General features: G+C 41.0%; 1 protein-coding gene across 1 annotated transcript; it reads right to left on the reverse strand.

The window, feature by feature from the left end:
• Window positions 1–327: 327 nt before the first annotated feature.
• On the reverse strand, window positions 328–12,118 carry LOC135108026 (PHD finger protein 21A-like). The gene is made up of 10 exons (XM_064018576.1): window positions 11,952–12,118; window positions 10,186–10,218; window positions 10,007–10,072; window positions 9,419–9,711; window positions 8,995–9,134; window positions 8,197–8,309; window positions 7,550–7,796; window positions 7,049–7,216; window positions 2,811–2,914; window positions 328–2,350 (listed from the first exon to the last, which is right to left on the reverse strand). Exons 1-10 carry the CDS (start codon window positions 12,003–12,005, stop codon window positions 1,562–1,564), a joined length of 2,007 nt encoding a protein of 668 aa, XP_063874646.1. The 5' UTR covers window positions 12,006–12,118; the 3' UTR covers window positions 328–1,561.
• Window positions 12,119–12,227: the final 109 nt, after the last annotated feature.

A 12,227-nucleotide genomic window follows, 5' to 3' on the forward strand; every position in this document is an offset into this window, starting at 1 on the left:
AACCAGTTTGATGAATCCAGTGTTTTCTTGGCATTTTAGATTTTTTTTTTCTTTTCCCAGTAGCTAGGATCAACTCTTTCCTTACATCTGCACTGGCTTGTTCAAGACCATGGTGCCATCTGCACACAAGTATCCCTCTGCCTCCTTCTTCCCACAGATGCTCATCTCAACCACCTTAAGTTTCTTAAGTTTACACTAACAATTCCCTCCTTGTGTCTTTACTGAAATCTTTAGCTGTGGTGCATTAGTAACAGAGAGGATTCACTAATAAGATGCAACAGAAATCTTTATAAACTGTTTTCTGGGAGAGAAAGAGAAAGAGAGAAATATCTGTAAAAATTTATTCCACTGCATTATTGCATCAAGCATTGCTTTGCAGCTTATGAGTATTTTTCAATTGTACATTGATACGAGTCTTACAAAAAATTGCAACAGAACTCAAACTGATCTAAGTTAAACATTTACTAATTTCACCTGAGATGAACAATGATAGGAGGTGCATCACCCCTCATGGTTTTCCTTTCTGATGAACACCAACTCTAAAGTAATGAAGTAACAAAGCAAGACAAGCAGGTTAGCTACGCCCCGCAGCTGCCGCCGTCAACACCCCGTCCTGCAGTGCTTGACTGGCATGCAAGCATCTCCTCAAAGGACTCAAAAGTTTAACAAAAAGTAGTGTCTCCCTCGGCTCAATGTGGAGGTCTGGCTGTGCCGCCACCACAACACCCAACACCTCTTAACAGGTAAAAACTTTTCTCATAAAAATGAAAAAAAAATTTTCCTTGAACTTGCATAAAAAAGAAATACTGGAGCTACAGTATTGCACAACAGACGTCAGTAACAAGTGCCAGGTTCCCTCAGTATAATACTAACATTTCTTGGTTCCTATTAGATATCTGAAAATATAATATGTAATTTGTACACCATCCTCATTGGATTAGTCATAAGCAGATATCCAGATCATGGTCTTAAAAACAATAGAAAAATAGCTCTACTATGACCTCTCCCTCGGAGATAAATAATACTATCTGATAAAATAAATATAATCTTCCTCTCAAATGGAAAAAATAAAAAGGTTACACTTTGTCAATAATTTCAGTTCCTAAAACAAAACTGGACTTGTGCCAAAGATGGATACAATACATATACACACTCCAAGATCACACCAATTCCACTGAAAGAACAATCAACATGTATTACACCAATATACAAATATTTGTCAGTCCACATTGTACAAAACAATTTTATTGCTAGGCATACAGTATAAATAAATAACCTTCATCTTGTACAGCTTGTAACATTAATACTGGAAGAGAGTTGAAAGACATCCTGAAGACCTACAGTGACCAAATGACAACAGCCACACACTGAGCACATCTTCTGCTGCTCCTTGTAAGACCAACACCTTGAGGCACACACATGAAACACAACCAGGTGGCATTCAGTCTGTATGCTCAAGTGTAAATCACCGTATAAATTATAGTAAAAAGACAACATAGATATTTCTCAGTGGCTGGCTGTGATCATTCAGTCACTCCTTGCAAACATCCCTAGGACCAGCTCATGAGGATGCAGCCATGGCCTTGCTCTCTCCTCTCCGGATCCCCGACAGCCTGTTCTGCCGCGGGAAGGACAGGTCTGTGGGCTCACTGTTACCATCCACATCATCTGCAGGAATCAGGGCGTGGAGGTCCCCGTCCCGATGTGGGTGGAGGGGAGGTGGCCTGACCCTCTTGAGATGATTGTGGACATGTGCCTTGGCCTCCACCTGATGTTTCTCCAAGCTGTAGTGACTCTGTTTGGGGGATGGCAAGGGTGAGGCTGAGATGGTGACTCCCTGAAGGTGGGCTCCATGCGAGGCTCTCTGGGTGGGTGAGGGTGGTCTGGAGGCACTGCCCAGGACAAAGCTCTGAGGTGCCACTGGTCGTGGTGATGGGGACTGACTTAAGATGATGCTTGATGTCATGGGGGAGGATGAGGACTGGGAGGAAGGTGATAACGAAGAGGACATGGAGGGAGATGTGAGGGACGGGGAGGTGATGCATGAGGCAATTCTCGTGGGCAGCGGTGAGTTGATGGCAGGACTGAGGGAGGGATGAGAAGACTGACTTGGAGATGATGGCTGGGAGAGGATGACCCCAGAGCAGGCGGGGAGTGGGGGACTGCTGCTGGGCGGGGAGCTGGTGGGGGAGGATGGAACAGAATGGGCAGGGGGTGTGAACTGCTCGGTGGGGGACCTGGGTTCTGGTGGTGGCTTCTGGAAGGTGCTGATGAAGTTTTGCAGTTGAGTAATTGCTTTACGAACGTCTGCCTCCTTCTGCTGCAGTGACATTCGCTCTGCTCTCTGTGCCTGTGAGGAAGAGTAAAGCCTTTCATTACCCTTCCTGTGCAAAACTTGCCCATCATACACTATTCTTCATTACCCTTCCTGTACAAAGCCTTATAAAGTATCCCTACACAATATATCACACAACAGTGCCATAGTTAAACACTCCATGATATAAATGCCACTTGGAAACTTACAATCCTACACATCACCACTGTTCATTTGGTGCCCAGTTTGCAGTTGTGACACTTTGTACATGAACTAAATTTTAAGTTTCATAGTCATTGTGTTTTTGTCCTTTGTGGTGACAGCTTCAATAGTGCATTTTGTAGATATTCCATTGTGTCATTAGCCTTTAAATTTAGTGCTAATCAATGAGAGAGAGAGAGAGAGAGAGAGAGAGAGAGAGTTCATATTCAGGTGAAGGGAAGATGGAAAAACAATTAGGGTATCATTCAGAGGAAACCTTGTGATGAGACAGTACCTGGAGGGCAAGAGACAGGTGGTGTTTCTTTTCCTCCAGCTGCAGCTTAGCTATGGTGAGCTCTGCCCTCTGCCGCAGGAGTCGCTCCCGCACTGCCAACATCTCTGTGCAGCAGCCAGAAACAGGAGGCTTGTCTGAATCAGGCCGGGACAACACAGAGCCCAACAACTCATGTATAGCAATCATCAGTGGCATGGAAGTGATTCTAAAGCCCTGGATGAGTAATAGATATTTAAAGTTAAGCAAAATGGTTTAATGATTTATGCTGGGGAATAACAGTCAACAATATAGTGACTCGACAACCCTGGATGAGTGAGACTTTTTTTAAGTTAAGCAAATCAACAATATAAATTATTCTGCAACCCCACTTGAATGACAGGTGTTAAATCAAGCAAAGTGGTTCAGTGATATATCCTGGGAAATAACAAGAATAAAGATGCAATTCTGCAACCATAGATAAAAAAAATATGTGTTTAAGTTAACCAAATCAATAATAAAGAAATTATTCTGCATTCCTAGATGATTTTTGAAGTTAAACAAAATCATTCATTGATATTAGCTGGGTATTAACAATCAACAAAGTAGATCTGATTCTACAACCTTAGATGAATGATAGATTTTAAAGTTAAGCAAATCAGAAATATAGATGTGATTCTACAACCCTGAGTGATGAAGCAAAATAGTTATACAATACAAGCTAAAGTGTCTGTCATCCTCTAAACCACACTGGCTTACAGCTACTAAGAGCTGAGTGATTTCTAAGGCTTATATATTTATGATCTGGCTAATGAATTGGGAAATTCAGAACTTGAGATGTTGGACAACAGAATGACTGCAGAAAAGCACTTATCCAGTCTGTTTTACTAAGATCCGACAAAAATAAATAAAAAAAAAAAAAACCTAATACTAAAAAGAAAGTCTCATCCTCTAACTTAATGTTTACAGAGGAAGCCTAAACTACTGCAGTCACTCACTCAGAAAAAAGCTTTTAATTTCAAAAACACTTGGTATAGCAGTATAGGACTGATATACATGACTGTTAAAACACAGATAATGAGGTCATTATTTTAACTTGGATGTCCCCTCTGGTTACATTTGTAGAAATCTCCCTGTAATTCACTGCTATAAACACCTTCCAAGATGCATCTAAGCTTCTGTGGAATACTTATCAAATCCCTATAACTAATGGAGATATGACCAAAAGATGAACTCTAAAAAAAATCACTTATCTACTTTATTTTGTACCTAGTGTGTCTTTGTTGTATTATCTTCAGTATAATTTCAGTTAAAAAAATTACTACCAAGCATGCCAGATTGTCACTACTAATGCCACTAAAGGAGTCATCCCATCAATATTTGTACCATGACCAACTAAATTAAGTCTCTCAGCAACACCTGAAACACTACACTGCAATGACACACCAGCATTACTTGTCTTCCTGATCAGGTGACACAAAACATGCAAAAATTAAGATGCAATGATTTATTAACATTCTGGAAAGTAACAAATTTATTCACGGTCTGTATTGGGGTTTGTGCGAGGAGTAAGGACAACATGAGGGTGTCAGTGGCTGTGCGGGGCTTGGGAAGGCAAGCTCTTCAACAGAGACCTGGGAGGGTGTAGTAATCTGGCTCTTAAAAATAGTGTGTACAATATTATGTCATAGGAGGCAGTCCATGGCTCTCTTGGATAGACTGGATGGCACAGTGAATGACAAGACAATTCAGACTTAAGTGTATCAAGGCCTCAGTCTCATTCCAGTGGCCTACATATATAAATATCACAATGTCAACATACTCACAAATCTCATCTTTGCTGTATAAGTATAAAAAGTTAAACCTAAACAAATGTCTTCACTGTAGTATTGCTTGCTTCATAAAAACTAATTACAAAAAATTTAAAATTTACCATCAATATCAATTATATAACAGTTTTAATAATATCTATACATAAAAATACATATAACAACATAATAAAACCTCTGCTTCATGACATGCTACAGACCATACCATGAGGGAGGCAACAGGCCAGGCCCACCAGCCAGCCAGCTAAGGCAGGTCCCACAGCCATGCCCGGAAAGGGTAAGCTACACCGGCCCATATTATGAAACACCTCTGCTGCACCTCCACCCTTTCAAAAGGGTCTAGTTGAAGCTACACAGGTTTTCAAAGATGTTTTTTATGGTTTTAGTCACAGGTTAACAAGATTTCTATATCATTAAAAGGAGAAACACTCTTGATAACCTGGCTAATCATCTCTGTGGCCTTTGAAAATAGTTGTGGCGAGAGAGCAAAGCATTTCTGAAGGGCCAATGATCCACTTACAGGATCAGAACCAACATAACACAAAGGATGGCAGGATTATTACAGCCACCCATCATGAAGTATAAAGTATGTTAGTGTTCTATCAAATCTTTGTGAGGATTCCATAAGGGAAAACAGGATGATGGACAGGTTGTTTAAGAAGTGGTTGGGAGTGACAAGAGAGATGGAAGTGTTAGATGAAGACCTTAGCAGATGTGGAGGAGAAAACACAGCAGCATGCAAGAAGAGACATTATGTAATATGAATGAAAGGTCTGTGTACAGCCAAGTATCTTTGAAGTATTTTGCTATAGCTATCTCAAGCATGCAGCTCTACAGAGACAAGTAAGTCATCAAGAGAAATGATTATAATGATAATGATAATGAGGGGGAAGGGCAAAGAAATATACTCCTTTAAGGGTGGCTCTAATAATTCAGTGGCTTCACCTCTGTAGGTTCTCAAGAAGGCATAGTTATCTGCCCCATACACTGAAATACTTCTGCACCACACTTCTACTACATTCAAAAGCATTTAGTTGCAGTTACACCAGTTTTTAAGAATGTTTTTATGGTTTTAGTGACATATTAACAAAATTTCTACATTACTAATAGGAAAAACACTCTTGAGAACCCAAGTAATTATCTCTGTGGCCTCTGAATGGTAGTGGTGAGAGAGTAAAGCATTTCAGAATGCAGGCCTCTGTCTTATGAACTCTTAATGATTGACTGCTGGAGCAAGAGGCAGCCAAGCATGTGATGAGAGCAGTGGAGTCTGGTAAAATTTTCCTTCACTCTACATGACAAAATGGAAAGAGACAATATGATCACTGTTGATTGTGCTTGCAATTTTCTGTAGCTTCAAGAGTTACAATTATACTGCAATGTTCCATGCAGTCTATTATAAATGTAATACATAGAGAAGACTTCACATGCCACAAGAGTTTTCACAGTTGTGCACTTATCTACTTATTAAAAATCTTCATTATATCACTAGGTACAGCAGCAGCCACACTCAGGTGACTCGAGTAGAAAAATAGAAAAGTACAAAGAGTTACATTTATACAACTTAGACTCTTCAGACAGGATACATCAAGTGTACGTATAACTGTATAGTTCAGGATACAAAAATGGAAGATTCTGCAACTTGGGCTTACACTTTTCCTGGGTTCCCATTATTCAACACTTGCCATATTTATAGTCAATACTTTGGCTTATGCTGTAATAGACTCGGCCAAGTGAAGGTGGAGGGTTTATGGAAGGCGGTGCTTTGCCACAGTACTCATGTGTCGCCCTGCCTTCCGCCTGTAGCAGGTTATGCTCTGCCTCTCCAGGGATGCAAGGCCACTACACCGTCCAGGCTACCAGTGTTACTTCAGCTAGGAGTCACCCTAAACTGTAAGCCCAAAGCATGTATGACAGTGCTCAGTGTACACATTTGGAAGTTAGTGACATTATTTCAGTCACCCCTTTCTGTCCCCTTCACCCTCACCCCAGCACAGAAGCAGTGTGTGTCTGGCATGCTGACAATATTTCAGTCCATGGTGAGAAGGGCAGCCCGGAAAGTCATGGTGCAAAGCAATGTTTGTCATCATCATTCCTCCACACACTTTGAATCTGCTCACTAGTATGAAAAATAAAACCATGTGGAGAAATGAAATCCATTACTTTTCTGGACCACCCAATTAGAGAGAACAGGATAGAACAGGGTGATGTATGACACAAAAGTTAAAAGATACTAAAAACAGCAAAATAAATCATAGAGAAAAAAGACCACATAAAGAAAAAACAATCATGGAAAGAATGAATTCCCTGTGGATAAAGTTCAAGAGCACCTAGCAGGAATACCCAGCCCTGAGCAGCTCTGTGGAGACACTCAGCGGAGGGACCTCAACAGCAGGCAGAGGACAGAAACAACTCTCCATTACCTGGACTTACCTCTTCGCCTGGAGAGGTGGTGAGGGTCAGACTGGGAGGAGGAGGAAGCTCTCAGGCCCAGCTGCTCACAGGTAAGACACAGCCAGCAGGGGGGAGGCTCACTGTCCTCCAGGTCCACACACTGCCCATGGTACACCACACCACACCCGTCACACTGCACATCTGCACCTGTCACATCATCATTTAACATTGCTATGGATGTATGTGGCCAGGTGCACTATGCCTAAGATCCTGAGGTATAGTAGGATGGTTAACAAGACTATCCCTTTCCACTGGGGACCAACAGGGCTTAGAGTGTGAATAATGTGTATGTGAACATGTGGTGCCTTGTCTAGGCCACCCCTTGTGGATTGCTAGCCTGGTATATAGATAGATTTTTCCTTACTGGTTTAAACATCATAAAGCAAAAGGTTCCCTATCCCAGATATCACATGAATAAAGAAGGTACAGAATTCAAGGCACAAGTGAAGTGTCTGACATCACAAGTGATCCATAACTCACCCTTGATTTTACACATGGGGCAGATTTCCTCCGAGGGTTGTGAGGTGGATGGGTAGTCCTCCTCCAGGGACTGTGGGGAGGCAGGCTGGGAGAGTGGACAAGTGGTCATGGGCGAGCACGAGGACTGAGTTGGGGAGGCTGGTCGAGACTGAGGCTGGGAGGGTGGCTGAGAGGGCGGCCGCACCTTGCGTCTCAGCATGGGTGGTGACCCAGCCCCAGACGTTAGCCAGGCTCTCCTTTTACGACGCTGTGATGTAGTGAGAGTAAATTAGTAAATACTTTGTCTCTTTAGGAGATAACATTAACTTGCAAACATTAAATTTTCCAAATACTGTTAATACATCACAGATTATATTAATTTAAAACATTCATTACATGTCCATCAATTTAAATTTAAGACCATTCCTGATCACTTTTTCAAACAATGCCACAATAAACAAAAATGCTACTCCTTGTTATCCATATGTGTATTTCTCATAACAATAAAGGTATGAAAATGTGCATCAAGTTTTAAAAACATGTATGAGATTATAAAATCAATCATGAGCACTAAAGACCTGCTAGTTAATTCTCTACACAGCAGATTCTCAAATTATAAATACCTATAACTGTCTACACTTAAAAGAATAAGTGTTACACAGACTCACAGTTTCAGGTTTCTCCCAAATTGTATTGGAAAATATATGCGAGTGTGCAGTGTGCTTTCTCCTCTCATAGCGTTTGGCCAAGACCTCCTCCCACTCCCTTACGGTGAGCAGGCCTGTGGGAGTGTGAGGTTATGAGTAACACTGGTGTAAATAGCTCACAAATAAAGACTTTGGGCACCAATGGGAATAATGAATGCTTACACAGATGGAATTAAAGTTAAGTTTGATGAAATAAAAACACAGGCAAATTATTAAATCAATAGACACTGGATGACACAGATGACTTTAAAGTTCTTCAACAGAAAGTGTCTTCACAAGATGCTGAATGTTGTGCTAAAGAAGGTCATGGTAAGCTATTTTTGTAATTATTTTTCTCAGCACCAACTACAAAAAAATTATATATCTATACCCAATAACTATCTGCTTTGTCTTCTCTGCATCAGAAATAAAAATGTACATGGCAATTCTAATGATTAACCTTTCTTGTCTTACCAATATCAAATTTAGATAAACTAACATGGACACAGCAACTTTGAACACATTAAACAATGTAACTTCACAATGGAAATGCATACAAAATATCTAATATATATAAACTGACACTTTGAGCATACTATTATCAAACTATGGAAATGCATACAAAATATCTAATATATATAAACTGACACTTTGAGCATACTATTATCAAACTATGTAATTCTGAGCACATGATTATTAAACTATATAACCTCACAATGGAGACTACAGCAATAAGCTTAATGAGAACCCAAGACTTCCAAGGCAGACAGCAGCACCTACCCAACGCATGCATGAACTCATCCTCCGTGACCAGGTCATGAATGTCCTCCTGTGAATAATCAGCTGTTGGTGGTTGGAAGTTGTGTAGCCTCTTCTCAGGAGAGCACCACCACACAGGGCTGGCTGGGGGATCTAGGACACTGCAAAGACATTTTGAAATCTAGAACACAGCAAAGACCATACAATATCTGGAACATAACAAAGAATGTATAGAATCTAGAACACTGGAAAGACAATACAAAATCTGGAACACTGCAGCAAAGATCATACAAACCCTGTCATGCATGCATATTCCTCAGCCACAGAGGGATGAAACAATAGTCTTTTAACTGCCAAGGTCAAAACATCAATGGCATTTTGATACTGACTAAATGACTGATCTCTTGGCAGATAGACAGTCTGACGGGAGAACCGTTTAACACACCCGGTCTGTTGCTGCTGCTCCTTCTGGCTGTCCACCACCGGATGTCTCTCAGGTCTCTCTGGGGAGGCTTCCTGGTCCCTGAGTGGCCTGGAGGACTGGACTGAGGGCTTCTCCGGGGTGGTGTGCGGGGTCATCTTGCCGTTCTTTTCTTGCGCTGCATCATGGATAATCTGTTCATCACACAGCAGGTCGATGTCTTCCCGGACCCCATCATTGTGTAGGCCATTCTCCCTCTCCTGTTTGACCTGCTGGTGCTGCTGCCGCTCCTCCCGCAGGCGAGCCACCACCAGTTTCTGAAGCAGGAGGAGTGTTGTCAGTGTCTCTTCTTGACTTCCCAGGATCATAGTATCACTTCATAGTATCATTCATCATTGCTGTCATCAAATCTAATGTCATCTTGTGATTGAAAGAGTTGCAACTTGGTTATAATAAATAGATTTTTGGAAAGACCATCTTGTATATGAAGTTATGAGACCATTTTTGTATATGTCTGTCTCTGTGTGTATGTGTGTGTGTGTGTGTGTGTGTGTGTGTGTGTGTGTGTGTGTGTGTGTGTGTGTGTGTGTGTGTGTGCGCACCTCCACTCACCTGACTCTCATTGATGGAGATGAGCTGATATAAGACATCAAGAATCTCCTTCTGAACAGCCAAATTCTGAAACAGGAAGGAAACAGGACAATAACAAACCATACACTTGTCTACAGCCAGGCGACCCATAAGGAATCTGAGCCAATCCACTGAGTGTTTTACATGCAAGGGGTACTCACATGGGGTTCCTCCTGACGCCTGCCAATCAGTGCCTGCAGCAAAACAACAACAGTTAGATCAGAGCGTGTCAGTTTTTATAGAGCTAACGTTGCTAATACTGTTCTTACATAACACTGTCTGGGCTTTGTTTCTTTAAGGAGGATCTAAGTCTAGTATATAGATGGTTTACTTTTTATTGCTAAAATGTGTATGCTGTGAGATAAAATGTATTACTATTATCAGCATTCATATATTAGTCTATCATCCTCATACTTTCTTCTATACATCTCTGGACAAGCTTTGCTCTCAGGGCACCTCACATAATTTTTATTTTACACACTAGACCTCATTATTACTGTCCAGGTCCCAGATCTCACAATCTGAAGTGCTTCTTGTCCTAACTTCACCTCTCGGAAAATGAAACTATCATCCAAAACTAAGAATTTACTCATATCTGTATCTTCCTATTAAAACATCTGACTTAACTAAGTTTGACCACTCACTAAATTCCCAAAAGAAGTAAATAAGGTATACATTTCCTGCAGTATTGACACTTTGTTGGGATCAGCAAGAAGACAACATTGTAAAAACTAACCCTCTATCTCTTAATAATGCCAATACAAGATTATTGTGGATTTATGAGGGTCTTCACTTGAAATTCATAGGTACTGACTCCATGCTCCAGGAAGAGTATTGGTTAGATTCTTGCCAAACTGACACTTTCTTAAGATCAGTGAGAATATGATATTGTAACAACTGACCCTCCACCTCTTAATAATGCCAGTACAAGGTTGCACTGCATTTATATGAGACTTTACTGAAAATTTATAGGTACTGAGAGCATGCTTGAAGGAGAATATTAGTTAAGTTAAGCTTAATTCCTGGGAAGAATGACTGTGAAATGAGGTAATGACAATTCCTTCTTAATTTACCAGTCTTAGCTAGCCAAAATACACACTCGACTGGACTGTACTGAAAGTCAGAGGTATTAATGCTGTATTATAACTGTCTGTTTTAGTTCCAGGTATGTACATAAAGAAAGACTGGAATAGTGCAGGGAAAACAAGAGCTGTCTTTGTGTTCCTCAGACCCTTTTGTCCTTCCACATTTTCCTTTCCTTCCTTTTATTTTTGAAGTTTTTCTTTACTAGATAAGATAACAAGATAACTGCTAATGACAAAGCAAAGTTGCACTATCACTAAGAAACCTTAGCTAAATTTAGATACAGACCTGAGGATACATGCAAAAACACACAGGAATTCAAGGCCACACAAACTTCATTCACCCCAGTTACCCAAATCCTTCATTATCTCCCCCCAAGCAATGAATGACAAAGAGGTTATGATGAATAAGATTATATGGAAGATTAACAGTGAAAGGGAGAAGGGTAAAGGGGCTACGCTGTGACAGACAGGCAGGTAGAGGTAAAATAATAACTTTACCTATAATTAATGAGCTCAGGTAGGTACGAATTAAGAATACTTTGAGGGGAGGGAGGGAGAGGAGGGGAGGGAGGGATACAAACATACATACACACACAAAACACAGCATTCCCATACACCACAGCAATCAAACAACATACAAAATACCCATACAAACCCACAAACACCCCAGCATTCATAACCAAAGCAGCACACACGCAAATAGAAGCCATAAACCCATAAAACCCAGGCATGATAAAGCGACACCAACTCAGCGGCAACAACAAACACGACAATCAATACTTCAACTTTGCACACACTTTATTTTGGCTTTATTTAGCAGCTCCCCTTCATCAGACTCTTACCTGGTGCCTCTTGACGGCTAGCCACATCTGGTACTGCAGGCTCTGGAGGTCCATGGCGCCTGAAAAACTTGAGAAAACTTAAAATAAACTCACGAAACAACAAGGCCAAACTTCCCCGCACTTGTAGATGTTATTGGAACCTCGCGAGGGAGTCAGGCTGAGCTCCTCCCCCTCCTTCTCTCCCTCCTTCTCTTCTCCTCGCCCTCTCCCTCCTTCTTATTATTATTGAAGATATATAGGTGTTGTTGGATGCTATTGCTTCTGTTGCGTGATTTC

Source organism: Scylla paramamosain, chromosome 16, assembly GCF_035594125.1.
Source record: "Scylla paramamosain isolate STU-SP2022 chromosome 16, ASM3559412v1, whole genome shotgun sequence".
NCBI lineage: Eukaryota > Metazoa > Arthropoda > Malacostraca > Decapoda > Portunidae > Scylla > Scylla paramamosain.

Coding starts and splice junctions, on each gene's coding strand:
- LOC135108026 (XM_064018576.1), bottom strand. CDS start 12,005: ATGGACCTCCAGAGCCTGCAGTACCAGATGTGGCTAGCCGTCAAGAGG. Junction 9,712..10,006: donor TCTCCATCAATGAGAGTCAG/GTGAGTGGAGGT, acceptor CTCCTGCTTCAG/AAACTGGTGGTGGCTCGCCT. Junction 2,351..2,810: donor ACCTGTCTCTTGCCCTCCAG/GTACTGTCTCAT, acceptor TCTTCCTCACAG/GCACAGAGAGCAGAGCGAAT.